Below are 19,024 nucleotides of genomic sequence, written 5' to 3' on the forward strand. Positions count from 1 at the left end.
GTTTTCCTGTCTGTAACATGGCAGTGGCCACAGATAAGAGGAATAAGAACTAAGCTTTCCCGAGTCATCCCCTGCGCAGCACGCGGGCATGTGCACACGCTGCCTCCGAGGCTGTGTTTGGGTAATTGATTGATTGGAGGAGACGTGGCCCTTCTTTGCTGCAGCTTGATTATAAGTGAACTAAACAGATGTCTTGAATTGACTGAGTGGATCCCAGACGTGTCCCAGGAGCAGGCTGGTGGGAAGGACGGGCAGGATTTCAAATTCTGGGGCCCCACGACAAACGGATGGTGGTCGTGGGCAGGGGCCAGACTCAGTACTTAGTGTTACAAAGAGTGTGACCAATGGTGGGCAGCAGCTGGTGGACTGACACCGGTGGTGCCTGGTGGGCTGAGCACTCCTTTAGAGCTCCATCATGAGGGGCGATCCCTCGTCACCCAGCCTGGACTGGAAGTGGGACTCCTGGGCTCCTGTGGCCAGCTGGCTGCCGTTCAGTTAGCCAGCCCCCTCTGGCTTCCCCAAAGGGCAATGCATCTTGGCATGGTGGGGACAGGAGAGACCTGAGATCGCAGTATCCTGCTACTTTTCTTCCCGAAGAGGACACTGCTGTCTGGGAAGGTGAAATGACGTGCATGATGGCAGAGCCTGGGCCAGAACCAGGCCAGAACTAGGCCAGAATGAGGCCGTCTCTTTTGAGGTCTTTCAAAGAGAGGATGGTCAGCCACCACCAGGGAAGGACTGAGCGAGAGCGTGCCTCCCTTTTCTCCCCACCCAAAGCTTTCTGCCTTTGGAGCTGGTCACATATGCCCTGTGTCTCCTCTGAAGCCACCTGAAGAGCAGCCATGATGGTGGCCTTCACTACATAAGGACAAACAAAGCGCAAGTTCCCAGGTCGAGTGCTTGACTATATGACGGCACACCCCCTCCTTGGTGGTCCCTGCTTCAATCCCCATCTTACAGATGAAATAACAGAGGCAAGGGGAGATGAAATAGTTTGCTCTGAGACAGGCAGCGAGCTGCAGCCCAGCCAATCTTCCAACCTGGGGAGGCGGAGCCCATGTTAGACCTGGGCTTTCAGAGACCCCCTGCACTGCCCCCCGACACCCTGGTGCCCCCACCAGGTCCCGGTGTTGCTATATATCGGGGTAAGGAGCTCTGTTCTAGTCTGCATCTCCCGAGTCCTCCAAGGTCAGATCAGCCCCTTTCGTACTCAGCTTATTCCTGGTGCTGATCCCAAGGCACAGGGAGACACGGTGGTCCACCTGGGTCTGGCAGGGAAAGTGCCCGTCCACGGCCTCTCAGCTAAGAAAACACGACTGTATTCATTGCCTATTTGACTGTAACAGCAGGTGTTATTATTTTTATTTAAAAAAAATTTTTTTTGAGTTGGAGTCTCCCTCTGTCACCCAGGCTGGAGTGCCATGGCATACTCATGGCCACCTCAGCGTCAACCTGCTGGGCTCCAGTGATCCTTCCGCCTCAGCCTTCCAAGTAACTGGAACTACAGGTGCGCTACCATGCTCGGCTAATTTTTTTTTTTGGTTTATTGTAGAGACGAGGCCTCACCAAGTTGCCTGGGCAGGTCTCGAAACCACAGGCTCAGGCAATTCACTCATTTCGGGCTCCCAAAGTGCTGGGATAACAGGCTGAGCCACCGAGCCGGCCTAAAATTTTATTTTGTATATTTTTACCAGCCTCATTAGTATTCCAACCCTCCCTGGTTCATACAGGATGAAACCAGGGCTCTGGTGGCTCCAAGCATGAGGCTGATGGACCTGGGCAAGGAGGTGCCCCAAGAGTCCCTGAGTGAGCTTCCCCTCAGCTTCCGGTCCAGTGCTTCCCGCCTTGTCCTCTCTGGGGCTTTGGCCTGTGGACAGCCCTGCGCCCACAGGGAACTTCTGGCAGCCATCACAGGCAGTTGCTATCAGAAGAGCACCTGGGAGGGAGGGTCTAGAGCCCTCCTGGAGGTGAGCGGCCCTCGGACCCTCAGGAGGTATTTGAGTTACAGCCCCATAGTGTTTTCCAGCTTATTCCAGAAAAAAACCAGTCTGGATTTCTGAGTCTGTTTCTGATGTTTTAAGGTGTTGCTTTGCTTGTTTGTTACCCATGGCTTTGACTAATTGAATGAGTCACAGGATCTGGAACAGGATGTTAGTGCCAATGCCACACCCCCGCTGTGCCTCCTCTGGGGACCCTGTCATGCCCCCGCCTCAGTGTTTTCATCTCAGAAGTCTCCCGGGTCCCTCAGGACTGGAAGGTCTACACTGTGAGGTTTTGATGCATCCCTGGGGAAAGACCCCGGCTTGTGCCTCTGGGTGGGGGCCGCTGGGGGTGCTCCCCTGAGGACTGACAGTGTCTAAGAATGCCAGGTTCTGGGGCTCTGTCTCATGGCCTGTGGCTTCACACGTGGATGCCTCCAGGGCAGGTTGTAAGAGGGTGGTCCCATGCTCCTGACACCTCTGATGGTCCTCTGTCGATGCACATGTCGGGCTATCGGGAGCACATCGGCATCTGTATACGCCATGAAGCAGACCAGCCATGGCAGTGCCAGTCAGGCTGGAGACTTGCATTGGTGTTTCAGTGCCTTGGGCCAGTCCTGTCTGCTGCTCCCTGGAGAGGCGGCATTTGCACAGGCCCGCATGGCCAGGAATCGTGCCCTCCACGCTGGGTAGGGATTCTGACAGTGGCAAGGCCCTGGGCCAGTCGTTCCCCCCTGCCTGGGTCTTGGTGTTGTCACCCGCCCAATGGGAGAAATGGTCGCCTCAAATGTCGCTCCATGTTCTGATAACCTCTGACTCTAAATATCACCTAGAGGTGACACCAGCCTTACCATGGTCATCTGCCATCACTGCTCCAGACTGACAGTTGGAATACCCCCGTGGGTCCCGCTTCTCAGGACAGACGGGAGCTGTGCTCACACAAGGCTGTGTGGATTCTGGGTCAGCCAGTGCACTTCTCCAGTCTGAGCACACACCATATCACCTCGAGCCCTTTCTCGGCTCTGGGAAGTCAGTCTCACCACTGAGTTGACCGAGGCTTTGAGAGCAAACACTGTCCCACATGACACAGTTGACAGGTGGCAGAATCAGAGGCAGATCTCCAGTCTGGTTCTCTGTTCCTGCAAAGCAGCCATGCTGGCATTAAGGTCACTTGACGACCAAGCACAAAGAAAGCTGGAGGGGCTGGGGGGACCACAGTCCCTGCTATTCAACTTGTGGGATGGTCAGGCCTGACGTCAGGCTCTCTGCATCCCCATAGGGAGACATGAGTCAGGATGACTAGGGACAGGAAAGCATTTGTAGCAGGAAAGCAGTCCAAGACAGAGCCACAGTCACCCTATTGGATTGTTAACGAGTGGTAAGGCTGATGATTCTGTTTGCAGATACAGACCCTGTGCCCAAGTGTCCGGTGGGATGAGTTCTCCTGGCACTGTCTGAACAGCAGACACACCCGATGGCCATTGGAAGCCCTGCCTACCCCACCCTTGGTTTCCTAACCCATGACCCAAAGGGACCCAAGATGCAGCACGTGGTCTGGAAGACAGCAGGAACCCAGAAGGGAGCTTCACACCCCGGCCTTACTGCACATGTAGCCTTGACTTCCTGACCCATGCACCCACTGGGACTCAGACTCGGGTCTTGGCGAAGTGTCCTCTGATTCAGCCCTCTCTTCAGGTGCCCCAGGCAGCTAAGATGCTCTGGCTCCTTTCCTCTTCAGCTCACCCTGCCTGTCCCTGTGTGGACCCTGTTCCCTTCCTGCCTCACTTTGGGTCTTGACCCCACATGTCTGTGATGTGGAAGAACTGTTTCTGCCCTTGCCACCCACAACCCCCTGGTTAAGGGAGACCAGAATCGAGGCTTGGGATCACAGGAAGAAGTACGTCTGAGAAAGGGCCCCCAGCCCCTTTGCATCCGAGTGACTGCTGCTGTGATTTCACCTCTTGGAGCTCCAGTGGCTTTGTCTGTGAAGTAGAGATAAGAGTCCTGCCTATGTCGCAGGGATTAAATAAGACAGTGCTGTAAGGTCCCCAGGGTTGGCGTCTGACCCTGTGAGCCCTCAATGAGTGCTGCCAGTTGTGAATACCCATAACAATGCTATAAGGTCCCCAGGGTTGACATCTGGCCCCATGAGTCCTCAGTGGGGGCGGTCAGTTGCGAACACGGGTAATGATGCTATAATGCTATAAGGTCCCCAGGGTTGGTGTCCGATCAGTGAGTCCTCAGTGAATGTTGTCAGTTGTGAATACCCATAAGGATGCTGTAAGGTCCCCAGCCTTGGCATGGGACCCCTGCAAGTCCTCAGCAAGTGCCGCCAGATGTGAATACAGCAGCCTTCACACAGCCCGTCCCTGCAGGAGTCAGGGCTCTGTGGTAAATGCAGCACCCGGTACTCCGGGCACAAGGAAGTCAGACCCCCGGCTTGACTTCTGAAACACTCATCCTAAGGGACAAACTGGAGAAGGGTGGATGTCCCGGGATCAGCAGGCCTGGCTTCATCTCTTAAGACTCTTCACTCTGTGCTCTTTCCTTCCAGAGCTCATGATGGACCACAGCTGAGAGACCTCATCCAGGGCTCACTTGACCTGCCCGGGCGGCCATTTTTTAAGGCTCTGCCACCCTATGGTCATCTGGAAACTGAGTAGGCTTGGAGGGCACGTCTTCAAAATAGAGTGTGCTTCTGGTCCTTGTCTTGAAACTGACAAGAGATGATTTAGAAAACTGGGTGGAGGTCTCAGGTTAACAGGATCAGAATGCGGGAGGCACAAGGGCCTTGACCCGAGGGACTTGGAGGGAGTCTGCGGAGGTCGGAATGGGCACGAAGAAGGTTGGATATTCTCAGCAACTTTGGAGTCTGCTTTTTGAGCCCGTGTCCTCGTCTGTAGAGAGAAGACATCATCGCTTCTCAGTGTTGTTCTGCAGAGTGAATATTGGCTAGAGGAAGACGCCAGAGGGGTTGGTGAGGTCGTCCCATCCTGCCCTGGGTACACGGCTTGCTCACGACTGGAGCACTCCACCCCAGAGTCTGGTTCATGGAGTGGATTCTCCTGGCCCTTCACAGGCACTGAGTCCACAGGGAGAGGAAAGGAGAGTCAAGAAGCCTCCAGATCAAGAGCCTCGGGAGGGCCTGGGGGAGCCTGACACTCCAGCTGGCTGTTCAGGGGAGATGGGTCCTGGGTGCTACTGCCCACAAGGCACCAAGGCCAGCAGGGAGAGAAGAGCCATGTCAGTCACCGCGTTCCCTGAGAAGTTAAATCAGAACGTCCAAAGCCCACTTCAGTTTCACCCAGCACGAGCAGTAGTGTTACTGCCATTTCTATTAAGGCCAGAGAGTGCAGCACTGACAGCTAAAAGCAGGCTCCCCACAGCAAGAACCTCAAAAGGAACCCACCTGCTGATGGGCGTCTGCAGAGCCTGTCTGGCTGCCGGGGTTCGGCCATTCACAGCCAACTGTCAGGCTCTCTGAATTCCTTGACCCCGGGCTGGATGCACTGGGTGTTGCTGGACTGTGACCCTGCTGTGTGTTGTCATGTGCACACAGTGGACTCGTGTGTTGGGCAGTGTCTGGGTGGGCATGCCACGCCTCTGTCATAAATAGAAACAGGACATCTCTAATTGGGGCAGAAAGTCAAGATGGAGGATGTTCACTGATGTGGACGCTTGGGGAGAGGCATCAACAGTTGTCACTGTGGGATGAGGTGGCTGGTGGCTTCCTCCTCTTCTGATGTAACCATCTGCCCTTGAGGATGAGCCTTTGTGACCCTCCCTTTGTGACCCTCTTGTGGCTGCGCCTGTCCTCATAGGGCCGCTTTGTGGGTGCAAGGCACAAAACATGGGCCCAGTTTCCCCCTGTGGTCTGCTGTGAAGTCCAGGTGCCTTCCTTCCAGCACATCTTGAAAATGAAGGCAGCCTGCGATTCCTCGACACCGGCCCCAGAGGCAGGTGGAAGTCGTCAAGGCTGTAAACACGTGGCCAGCAGGGCTAGGCAGCTCCAGCAAGACGGGACTGCCCATTTCGCCATTAGAAAGGTACATGGTCTGAATAGTGAGAAGCTACCTGGTATTAACCTCAGGATCAGAAGAACAGTGGGTTCTGAGAAACAGCTGGGGGCCAGGAGTGGCCACAGGCCAAGAAGCAGAAGGGCACTTAAGGGACGTGTCATTGGGGGTCTCGTTCTTCTCCCCTAAACTTAGACCGTTTGGCTGGTGTTGATGGGAATGGCTTGGTTTGACTCTGGGCAGGGCTAGTGCCCGTGGTGAACGCCCAATAAAAGACAGTCCAGTGATCGACACCTGCTCAAGAATCTGCCTGCTGCCTCCTAAAACTCCCATCCCCAGACTTGCCTTGGAGATAGAGGCAGTCGTGGTCCCAGAAGCAGCAGTTAAAATGCACAAATGCTAAGTGGGACTCAGCACCCATGCACACTGCTGCAAAGATTGACTTTTCAAATTAGAGCCCTTCTGAGAGCAAGGGCTTTGGAATCTTAAAAAAGCCAAATCAAGAAGGAACTTCAGAAAACATCCGCTCTTGTCTTTAGCTTTGAGGAACTTGAGGCCCAGAGCAGTTAAGTGACTTATTCAAAGTCACCAGCAAATTAGGGGTGGAGCTGGAACAGGAACACAGGTTTACCAGGTGCTTGTTTCTGGAATCATCTAGTCTGTAAACCCTTTCTTTTATGGATAAAGAAACTGTCCACAAATGAGAAGCAGCGGCCAGGCCTGGTCCCGAACCGAGTTCCCCAAGTTCTCCATCCAGTGTCTACCACGTGGTCTCTTGTCTTATGTCTCCGGGCTGAGCGGGGTGAAGTGAGAAGCAGCCATGGGGATGAAGAGGGAGGAAGTAGGGGAGTGCCTGTGTTTCCGGAGAGTGGGGCAAACGTGGAGTGCTGGGACACAGGAGACACCTGAGAAGCCCTCACAGAGGTCACAGATGCCCCGGGCTTGGCCTCCTCTCTCCCTACCCAGGGACCTCCCTGCCCCCTCCCCATGGGAGAAGAAAGAGATCTGTTAACCATCACACCGGTGGGTCCTCCTCTCTGGAGAGAGGTGGACAGGGAGATTTCAGGACGGGCAAGCAGGCGTAGGAGCAAGCCTTGGCTTGACTCTGGCCTTTCCCCTCTCTGTTGCCGGATGAAGCCTAACGGGGGTCTTCTTGAGCCCCGACTCTGGGCTAGGCTCACTGCTCATTCACCCATTCCGTTTGAGAGGTAACCATCACTCCCAAGGCACAGGTGGGCAAATTCAAGTCCGAGAGGTTCACGTTCTGGCCTGGAGTCATCCAACTGGTCAATGCCAGAGCTGCTTGGGTTCAGCCCTCTGGGGTGGCCCAGAGTGGCTCTGCCCACCTGCCCTCAAGCCCCTGGTGTCTCCAGGTGACCTCAGAGAAGGTTGGGAGATGCCCCATTACTCACCATCCAGCCTGTGAGCTCCTTTGCCCAGCTTCTCTGAGGACCTCTCCCATCATGTGGGTTACAGAATGGACACACTTTATTCTCCCAGGCCCCCTTTCTTTTTTTTTTGAGTTGGAGTCTCACTCGGTCACCCAGACAGGAGTGCAGTGGCCGCTCCCAGCCACCGCAGCCTCGACCTGCTGGGCTCCGGTGATCCTTCCGCCTCAGCCTTCCAAGTAGCTGGAACTACAGGTGCGCGCTACCACGCCCGGCTAATTTTTTTTTTTTTAATTTTATGGTAGAGATGAGGTCTCGCCTGCCCAGGCGGGTCTCGACCCTAGCCACCTGCAGAGCTGACACCTGCCTCCCTGCTGGGGAAAGTTGTAGAGAGAGGAAGGCCAGACTCCCAGCGTGGAGGCGTGGTGGCTGGAAGGTTGCTTGGGAAACAGATGGTTCCACTGACCCTTGGCTGCCATTGCAGGTCTGGAGTGCAGCTTCGACTTCCCCTGTGAGCTGGAATATTCGCCACCCCTGCACGACCTTGGGAACCAGAGCTGGTCCTGGCGCCGCGTGCCCTCGGAGGAGGCCTCCCAGATGGACTTGCTGGACGGGCCCGAGGCAGAGCGCTCTCAGGAGATGCCCAGAGGTACGGGAGAGGCGGCCGTGATGTCCGGGGTGGGCCAGGGCCAGGCTGGAGTGCCTAGCTCTGTTTGACACGATGAGGCGCCTGCACCCCAGTCCTGCGGTTTTCCTTAAAGCCTGCTTGCGATATCTGTGGTTCTCCGGGGTGTCTTGGGCCACGTGTGGAAGGGGGGCTGCACGTCTAATTCCAAGATCCTTTACCGAGTAATAGGACTGGATTTCATGACTCCCTTCCATCCGCATTTGCCAAGGCAGGATGTACAAGAAAGTGCTGATCTGTGTTTGAAATGGGCTTGCCAAACAAAACACAAGATCCCCCGTTACGTTTGAATCTCCGATGAGCAACACATGATTTTTTAATATAAGTATGTCTTATGCAAGGGTTGGAACACACTTATACGAAAAGCTATTTCAATTATCCAAAAAATCCAAATGTCATTGAGTGCCCTGCATTTTTCTTTGCTGAACCTGGCGGTCCTAATTTGGAAGGCATGGTAGAAATGGGTTAAATGTCTGTTTCAGCGCCATTCATAAATATTCAGGCTGCGAGTTTGCGTTGCCGGGCGTTTCCATGCCCTGGGTAGTGTAGGAACACCTTCTTTATGATCAGGGTCTGGAAAGCGAGGCCCTGAGGAAGGAGTGGGCGCTGGGTGAGTTTTTGCTAAGTTTTTAAGAGACAGACATGGAGGCGTGGAGCCCTAGTCCAGCCTTCAGGTCTCTCCAGGCCACACTGCAGGGCTCCCAAGTTCCTGGACCCAGAAAACTCTACCGTCCTGGATCTGACAGCTTGTGTTTCCGGCTTTTAGGAGGAAGTCGCTGAGGCAGTAATGGGGTAGTGTAGTGGACATTCAGGGTAGCACTTTCAGTTAGCAGAGCACCCCCGCCTGCCTGGCACTGTTGGATTCCAATTTTGGAAGGGAGGCAGGGGAGGCAAGAACACCAGGGCTTAGAGGGGGCATGCCCACTTGGCCCAGGTCTAGCCCCTGTCCCAGTGAGTCCTAGACAAGGACATGCTCCATCACATTATGCTTCTGTCTTTGTGGCAAAACCATGGCTGGAGCCTGCTCTGTGGCCATATTCTTGAGGCCGCCTGTCTCAGGCCCCTGCTACCAGGAAGTCTAACCGGTCAGGGCTCAGGTGAGCTGGGACAGGGGCGGGAGTTTGGAGGTGGTGCTAAAATAATGAATGCTCCCAGACATCCACGTCAGCTTGTGGACATCTTCCCTTCCACCCACCCTCCTGGGCTGGGCTTCTCTGTTTTTAAGACTCTTGAGATGGCTTGACCTTGACTTATATTTTAAGTTGCTCTCACCTGGGTACTGGTATGTAGTGTAGGGTATGGGTGTGGGTGTGTGTGGGTATAAGTAAGTGGCTCTTAATCTGATAGCGCATCAGAATCCTCTGGAGAACTTATAAAATATACTGGCTAGACCCCATGACCCGAGATCCTGATTCAGTAGATCTGAGATAGAGCTGAAGAATCTGTATATTTTTACTTGTTATTATGAAATCTAGCACGTGCAAAAAGTAAGTACAACATATATGCTTTGACTAGAGGTGACATAAACCGACACCTGCATTCTTACCACCAAGACTAAGAATTGAACGTTCTCTGTCCTTTCGAAGCCTCCTCTGCCCTCACCTGGATCACAGGCTCTGAGGTAACCCCTCTCCAGCATTTTGTGGGAATCATTCATGTTATTCCTTATCATGGCCTCACCTCCTGGGTGGAGAGTCTCAAGCAACATGCTAACTAGGTTTGCCGGTTTACAACCTTATTTATAAATGGGATCATACTGTTGTGATTTGTCTATTTTGATGCACGTGGCTGTGGTACATTTGCTGTGGGTACGGCACTGGATCCATGGCATAAAAAGACTGGTTTATCTCTCCTACTGTCAACGACCCTCTGGGGTCCGGGTCCAGTCCCTGCTGTGATGAGTCCTAGACACGGGCATGTTCCACCACATCATGTGTCTGTCTCTGTGGCAAAACCATGGCCGGACCCTGCTCTGTGGCCAAATTCTTGAGGCTGCCTGTCTTGCTATCACCACCAACACTTTTGTAGCATTTTTTATCCATGTCTCTTGGTGCCCATGGCTGAGACCATCCATAGAGCATACAACTAGGAGCAGAATTGCGGTTAGAAGGTCAGTGCTGCTTCCGTTTCAATTGGTGATACCAATCTGTTTTCTAAAGTGGTTGCACCAACCTGTACTCCCACCAGTGACTACTGGTATTCCCTCTCACTGACTTTACATCCTCTCCAAGACCTAGTGTCATCCAACTTTACTATTTTTATCCATCTGATGGATCAAACACAGCGCCTCGTTGCAGCTTCAATTTTCATAGAAGTCTTGTTCTGTTTTATCTTTAATAAGTTTCTCAGGTGGTTCTGAGGCAGAGCTGGGCTTGTTGTACTGTGATGTGGCCCCCCTTTTGGCCTTCCCCTCCTTCAGCCACCCCAGGAAATTCTCTCCTCTACAAACATGTGTTTTTGGTCAGCATAGATTTTTTAAAAAGTTCATTCTAGGGAATGAGTTGTGATTACAGTTCCGTGAGCTCAAGAGAAAGCAATGGGTATCAGTTGTATTCTTTGTGAATTCCACCAACTGTGGAGGCAGACATTACAACTTTGAAAGTTGGTGCTTTGTGTTTATTTGTAAGGCAGTGCCAAAAAATCACACACTTCCCTCTCCGACCTGCTTCTCCTCCTCCATCCTCTGCTTGTGGGCTCCAGCATGGGCGTGGAGTGCAATGAGAAGACAAACAAGGAGCAGAGGAGAGAGGAGGGAAAACATAAAGCCTCACTTCTCAGTGCTCCGTCTCAGTGGAGATGTGTCGTTGCCATCATGTTTTTATGAAGCTGAGTTCCAGGGGTCCCCCATGCACCCAATGCAAACCTGTTCCCATTAGATGAGCCAGTCCACATGGGAATATGCATGTTCAAGTAAACGTTGTCAGCTCCCATCTCTCTGAAAAGTCATTGTTCTACCATGAGGTTGTGAGTAGCATCACCGGGGTCAATGGTGCCGACAACCACAGCAGAAGCCACTGTGGACACACCGGCCTTTCGCCAAGCACTTTGGTGAGCAGAGGCACTCACACGTAACTCACCACTGTCAGAAGCTTATGCTTATTATCCTGGGGTCTGCTGGAGGGGCCTAGACTCACACAGCATTGATCAACCATGAAACAAGGGGAGCAACCTCCCAGCCAGCTCAGGGACGCCACTCCTTCAGCAGTGACACCAAGAGGCATCCAGAGCTCCCAGCAGTGGGTCCCTCATCACTCTTCTGGTCAACGCATCACACCTCTACTTGTCTCCTGATATAGTCTCACAAAGTGGGCTGGCGCCATAAGGAACACGTGAGGGAGCCGGGGGGGGGGAAGCAACAAGCCCGCTCTTCACGGGGACCTACATTTCAATCTCACCCCCCATCTTCTTAGCCTCGTGACCGTTTCTCTAACTTCTGGGCAGGGGTGATGCTAGTGGGGAGGTGAGAAGGAGGATGGGCTGCCTTGGGGAAGTGTGGTCACTGTTGTTTTGGTTTTGAACCCAACACTCATTGGTTGGGCGGCGTTTAGACTCTTGCAGTGTTTCTTGTCAGAGGACGTAGAAGGGCCAGAAAGAGGCAATGAGATAAAACCAATCAGAGATAATGAACTGTAAGAGTATAAATTCCGAATAATTCTAATTTATGGCCCTTGTAGCTGAGAATAATAAGGAGAACACAATTCAGAGCAGCAAGATAATAAAACGTGATCCTTCTGATGGAGCACAATATTATGAATTAAGAAAATCTCGAGGCACTGTCAGGTGGAGGTGTTCTGTGACTTTTTAAGAAGTGCCAGGGGCATGTTTGGTGTCTGGGACTTCCGGTGTTTGGGAACGCGGTCAAGGAATGTATTTTTCTTATCCAGCAAGACATGGCTTTGTGCTCTGGTATGGACCCTGACTTAGACATGAAAAGCACATTGCCAGGCCCTCACGAGCCCCACCCCCAGCCTCTCTCAACATGCACACGCAGGCGCTGAGGTCGACTTGGCTGTGGCAGGTGGTGCGCACCCCTGTTTTGACTCAACCCTCCTCACGCTTGGATGCTGAGGCTTTTGTTGTTGTTGTGTTGCTTTTGGTGGAGGGCCTGGGTGGAGCTCTGCCACTGAGATGCTTCTGTCATCAGATGACTTCACTTTGTTTGTTTTACTAGTAGAGACGTAGTCTTGCTATGTTGCCCAGGCTGGTCAAGGAATACTATTGCCTCAGCCTCTCAAAGTGCTGGGATTGCAGTCATGAGCCACTGTGTCTGCCCAAGATGGCTTCCTTTGAAAAACGTTGAGAAACACTGTCAGGCAACCTGGGACAGCAAAGGATGTGTGACCCCAGAATGGAACCATTCAGCCCTTGGGCCTATCCCTATAGCACCCTGTGTATACCCTGAGCACACGTGGGGCGGTGGAGGCTGAGACTGGGGTGACATGTCTGTACACCAAGGAGCACCAAGGACTGCTGGTGACTACCAACAGCTAGGAGAGGTGGGAGAGGGTCTTCCTTCAGAGCCTCCAGAAGGAACCAGCCCTGCTGACACCCGAGTTTCATCCCGTTGGCTTTCAGAGCCAGGAAAGAATCCCTGCTCCAGGACGGTGTTTCTCAACCTTTCTCAAACAAAGCCATCTTGACAGCTAGAAGCATCTCCGTAGCAGTGCCCCATCTAGGCCCCTCTGAGAGCAACATGGAACAAGCAAAGCTGGACACTGTGGGCTGTGAGTCCACAGGCCCTTCAGGGAGTCCCATGAGACAGGTTCAGAAGCATCCAGGTTAATACCAGTTTCTCTCTTCCTTTCTCCAATTCTTTCCCCCACCACAAGGGTTTGTGATATTCCTAGAAGGGCCCCTGCATGCCTTGCAAGTGGACTGTATCCCAGGAGTGACTGGAACCTGGATCACCTTTGAGCTGCAGGTGCAGCCTTGGGGAAAAGTTCTCTCAGGGTACAGCCCCTGCCACCCACAGGCACCAAGGCTGATGCTAAGTGGCTGCATTGGCTCCGAGTCTCACCTCTGACCCTTGCTTCTTTGGTGTTGATAGGTAACTGGAGTGACCTCTGACCCTGGCTCCTTTGGGGTGTGCCAGGAGACTGGAGTGACACAGGTCTGCTCAGCCCTTCTTCATCCGTGAACCTGACCATCAGCTGCAGTCTCAGTCATCAGGCTGCATCCACAGGTCACACGGGGCCTCTGGTCCACAGCGTGGGGGGCTTGCAACTCCTGGAGGTTCCTAGTTGAGGAGGGAGGAGGTGTTCACTCAGAGGAGCACAGGTCATCTAGGTGGTAAGATGCTGAGGCCTGGGATCACTGAGCCCACCCTGGAGCAGCGTCCATCCCTGTAGCCCACTGAGAGTGAGCGAGCTGGTTTATGGCCTGCAGGGCTCAGGGGCCACCTGGCTAGTGGGAGCCCACAGTTGCACACCTCACCTGTCAGTGGGAGCAGCCTTTAGCAGAGACCTCTGGGCGAAGGATGGGAAAGTTGGGGGAGTCATCAGGAGAGCGAGCAGACAGCACAGAAGGAAAATGTGATAGGAGTCACTGGACACACACACACACACACACACACACACACACACACACACACACACACACACACATACACACAGATACACATAGACTCCTGGGACGGAACCGTGTTCCTTTCTTTTCACTTTTTCACACCAGATGATCCAAACTGAGACTGTGCCACCTGCTCCCCAGCCCCAACTACCCTGAGCACCCATCCTGTGCTGCTCCGACCAAGGCCAAGCTGCCACGTGAAGGCAGCGGTCTCTACATGTTGTCCTGTTGTATGCCCCGTCAGGAACACACTTTGGGGCATGTACTCCTTCTGTGTTCTATTCACCAATTACATGCATCTAAGCGTGTCTAATTGTGTAATACTATTTATTAGCAGAGTTTAATTTCATCCTTACTTTTTTTTAGATAAAAATAAATACAATTATTGCCACACTTTGGAGACTACCACAGGCCGTCTGTCCTCTATAAACGGAATCAGACATCCTGGGTCGCTAAGGCATCTCTCTGGTGTCTTCCCTTTCCAGTCTTCAAGGAGCTCCTGGGAGCAGGTTCTGTCCTGTTCACTCACCTCCCGTGACCGGGACTGTGCTGCCCAGGTGTTCCCCAGGAAGGCGCCCAGACAGGTCTAGCCCCTGTGTTCTCTCTCAAGTTGCAAAGACCTTCCTCCTCTTTTCTTATCATCCTTATGGTTTGGAGAGGAAACAGATCACTTCTTGGCTGAATGCTGCAAAATACTCACTCATGAAAGTCAAAGGGTATCTTTATACCAACTCTTGTTCCTGGCCAGGTGCGATGACTCAAGCCTGTAATCCCAGCACTTTGGGATGCCGAGGTAACGAGATTGCCTGAGCCCACGGATTTGAGACATACTGAGCAACTTGGCAAGACCTCATCTCTACAATAAATTAAAAAATTAGCCGGTTGTGGTAGCATGTGCCTGTAGTTCCAGCTACTCGGAAGGCTGAGGTGGAAGGAGTGCCTGAGTCCAGTAGGTCGAGGCTGTGGTGGCCTTGATCATGCCACTGCATTCCAGCCTGGTCGATGGAGTGAGACTCTAACTCAAAAAAAAAGAGAAACCCTTGTTCCCATTTCAGCTGACATGTCTAAGGTTCAAGACTGCACCCAAACACTTCCTACTGGTTTATTTAAAAAAAAAAATCTTGGCGGTGTTCATGATGTGAAAACCTAGAAGTAATTTAAATGCCCCAAATGAGGAATTAGTTAACTAAATAGTTTAGCACACCTGAACTATTATGGTGTCATTATACTTATGCTATAGCAAAATATTCAATCATATGAGAAAGTGTTTAAAGTCTATTATCAGGATTCAAAAAAGTTATAAACGTGTGTGATAGACATTGCATGTAAAAGAGAAATCCATATAGGCACAGAAGGAAAAATGTAAGAAATCCCATCTGCCTGGCAACAGAAATTCTTATGAACAGTCGACTGTCCGAGGTTTGCGTTTTCTTTTGTGTACTCTTGATATTTTCCAAACCTGAGTCCACAATCATGCATCACTTTTATAATAAGATATAACATCCCATCATTGTTTAATATAAACAATGAGCCTCTCATTTGAGCCTGCATTCTACCGAATTATCTTATATTCTGGGGGGAGAATGCTGACTATTTTCTGCCAAACAACAACCAAAAATCCAGGTTGGGGTGCAGCAAACGGACAGGCAGTTTTCTTCCCACTGTTGGCATCGGGCACGTTCATCAGTAGCTGGTAATGGTTCCCAAATCCAGTGCACCCCACCCCCACCCGCTTTCTGCCTGGTTTGCCCCTGAAGGGTGAGAAGGGGTCACAGTGGAGAACACATCTGCAGAAGGTTCAGGAATGTACTCAGGGACCAGAGGCAGCACGTAGCAGGAGTACAGCAATGTGCCCAGGTCAGCTCAACCTTCGCCCCTGCAGCTCTCCAGTGGTCTCTAGGGCTCACACCCTCCATTTGAGCATGACCCCTTGTCATGCTGGGATCACTGTGTGACGTGTGGCCTGTTATCCCTGAACTCACCACGAATGTCCATGTTAAGTCTCTGGTCCTATTTGGCAGAAATGTGTCCCTCGTCCCCCGAGCAATGGGTTCCCCGGGCCTTAGCTCTTGACCCTTGAGCAAACACATCAGCAAGCTATGACGTGAACTCTCTCCTTCTAATGCCATCTGGTTCCAACCTAGTGGCTGGAGCTTGAACTTCAAGTAGTAACCAGCCTTAACGAGCATCTTGGGGCCTCGGGACAAGCTGTCCAGCAAAGCACTGCCCACCTCCCCATCAGGACAACCTCTCCCAGTGTTGCCTCCTCTGCCTTCTAAGGGCCGCGCCTCCATGGAAGGAGTGGATAGTAGATGTCCGGTGAATACGCTTTAGCTGACCCTTTTGACCCCACCTGCAGGGCGCCGGGGAGGTCAGCATGTAGGGGGAGGGGCAAAGGGCGGGGGCTGGGGAGCAGAGTCTGGCTGGGCCCCAGCTCTGCCCCTGGGGGCATGGCTTTCCTACTCTGGGTCTTGGGTTCCTCCTCCATTAGCTATAGGTCTTAGACTAGGCAGCCAGTAAGGCCATTTCCTCCTCTGACATAAGACGGATTTAGGCATATACGGAACAAATGATGGCACAATGCTCCGCCCAAAATCTAGGTGGCACAGAAATGCCTAACAACCCAGATTTGGCTGTGGTTTCAGAAATATGAACAGCCCATGACTCCAGTACCCTCAGAAACACAGCAGCAAGGTGGGAGTGTCACCTCCAGAGACCCACGTGGCAATCTGGGAAGGAGGAACTCCTGTCCTGCCAGAGCAGTTGTACTTGTGAGGCCAGCTTCTGGAGGCTGGGGGCCCAAGGAGACCTCACAGGACAGTGCTGAAGACTATGTGGTCGGCAAAACGATCTGTATTGCATGGCCCCGGCCCAAGATGGCCCAACCCCTGGAACCTGTGAAGATGTCACCGGATATTGCAAAAGAGACTTCACCAGGGGGTTATCCTGGGTGATTCAGATGACCCAGTGAATCACAGGGGATACAGTAAGTGACGGAGAAAGGCAGGAGAGTCAGGGTCAGAGAAGAGACATGGAGACAGAAGCCCAGGTCAGAGAGAGAGAGGCGTGAGCATGCTGATGAGGCTGATGAGTGAGCTTCAGAGAAAGGAGACTGGGTCTTTCTCGTCCATTGCTATGACCTAAGAGCTTCGTCCAAGGTCCTGCCTACAATAGACATTCATTAAATACCTCTTGGCCTACACTTAGAAACTTGGGGACATGATGCAAGTGGCAAACCTCCGAAGCCCATATATGGCAGAGTTAGATCTTGGATTCCAGGTTTTGAACACTGACTCTCAGGTTCTTGCTGTTGTACCAAACTCATCCTGAAGCACAGGGTTTCCTGGCTGCTCCTGCAGGCCCCCTTGTTTAGATGTCTGGCAGCACATTGGGACGTCAGGGCATCACCTGCCTACCAGTGTGTGGGGGTGTCTAACCTGTTCTATGACACACAAAATTATAGCCACGGGGTGTCTGGAAATGCGGTATCTTCAGAGGGGTCTTGGGAAGCTCACTGTCACCTGTGTCTTCTTTGCAGATGGCTGGGTTGAGGGTGTTGCCCAAGGCTGTCACTGCTGGAAGCTCACTCCCCTCCACCCAGCCCACACAGAGATGTAACCCATTTGAGGAAGTGGAGTCAGGTTGCTGCAACCAGCTAAGCTGTTCTCAGTGCCCTGCCCTTCCAGAAATGTAAGGAGCACTGTGCTGAGAGTCCAGCACTGGGTGACCTCAGGCCTCCGTTTCTTCATGGGTGCATCGAGTGGGTGGGACTAGAAAGCATGTGGGCCTGTGTTTTTGATTTCCTTACTTCTTATTAAGAAGCTTTCATTAGTGTCATCTGTAGTTTTCAGCCTCATGGATTTCTACATATCAAACAGTTCAGATAAGACACATTCTGAAGAAATATGAGCTTGCTTAGGGGAAGCCATGAACCATTCGGCTTTTTATTTGAAGAGATTTGAAGGAAAGCCAGGACCTTGCAAGGAAGAATAAAATAGAATTCCCTTCAATGGGGATAACTACAGTATAATTCTACTTAGCGTGGAAAGATAATCTTTATTCATTCAAATGGAGAAAGACCGGTTCAATATAAGTTGAAGAGAGAGATCTGGAGGTCATTCGACCTGTGTCTCCCTTCCCTGACTTATTATAAAAATCAATGGAAACAGTGCCCAAGAGACTGTCTGTAAACAGGACAGTGGCACAGCAGAGTAACACGCAGCCCTTCCGACAGTAGGTATCCGACCACAAAAGCAAGACGAAAGTGGTGCTACCATCTTGACCCTGCAAAGCAGGAGGACTGCTTGGCCGAGGCATCCATGTATAACAAACCTAGGGATGTTTTTAAACTCAGAAGTTTGAGACATGACAGCCAATTGACTGAGAACGACAGCCTTCACTTGAGAATTCTAGTCGTGCCTGCTGCGAATGGAGTAGTTGCCAGCTCTGAGGAATACCCAAGGGTCCAGAGCCCAGTGTCCAGCTCTTCCTACAGGGGACTGATGAAAACATGTGACCTGGATAGCCAGGGCTGTGGTCCACTTACTGTGATCTAATGCACTGTGATCCACTCTGATTCTTTCTACATCTTGCTTTAGGTTTGTTAGAGCTGATTGTAGTCATGCTTGATCAAAGCACATCTGTTGGCTCTCGGGTCTTTCCTAGTGGATTAGGATGGAGGCTGTTGTTATTTGGAAATATCCTGGATGCCATGTACCTGTTAGTAAAACTGGTCGCTTCGTGCTGGGGTAGCTTCTCTTGTCTCTGACCTGCCCTGGCATCATCCTTGGCAACTTGCCTCTGTCTGTTGCCATAAGCAGTCTCTATACCTGGAGGCAGCGGGAGAGGTGTCTGGAATCTTTCTGGGAATAAGGAATTATTGAAAGATGACTACAGGTGAGAATTGTCTTCTGGTGACACGGTGCCAAGACCTAAAGCAGACGGGCGTTAAATTCCCTTCTGCAACCTAACTTGGGAGGCCCGTTTAATGCTCCCATCTCCAGGACTGCTGCAGCAACACAAATATAAAGTATCATTCCTTAGGTTCAATGCTCCCCCTCTCCTTAGAGCTCTTGTTTGTCATGCAGCAACATGTTGTGTGTTGAGGTATCCATTCTACAGTGGACCCCGGGAGTCCAGTGTGGGAGAGCTCAGTGTAGTCACTACTGTCCCTCCTACACTCAAGATCCACGCACAGATGGTGCCCTATCTGGAGCCTTTAACTTTAAATTAGGTCAAGAACACTGGGAATATAAAGATATAGAGCCATCCAAGAAATTAATGCTTTGAAATGAGGATTTTGGAGGAGGCAAGAACCTCAGCTCTCCTGGCTGGGCAGTCCTCAGGTCACCCGAACCGCTCTGCCCTCACGGGATGGCTTCGTTCCTTCCC

General features: G+C 52.0%; 1 protein-coding gene across 1 annotated transcript in view; it reads left to right on the top strand.

The window, feature by feature from the left end:
* The window catches only part of ALK (ALK receptor tyrosine kinase), a 430,033-nt gene that overhangs the window by 10,771 nt on the left and 400,238 nt on the right, over window positions 1–19,024 (top strand). Inside the window, exon 3 of the mRNA XM_008056000.1 lies at window positions 7,868–8,032. Within this exon, the coding sequence (XP_008054191.1) occupies window positions 7,868–8,032 (165 nt within the window). The remainder of the gene's footprint in view (window positions 1–7,867; window positions 8,033–19,024) is intronic.

This window comes from Carlito syrichta, unplaced genomic scaffold (genome assembly GCF_000164805.1).
Source record: "Carlito syrichta isolate Samal-C Ts95f unplaced genomic scaffold, Tarsius_syrichta-2.0.1 Scaffold302075, whole genome shotgun sequence".
Lineage (NCBI taxonomy): Eukaryota > Metazoa > Chordata > Mammalia > Primates > Tarsiidae > Carlito > Carlito syrichta.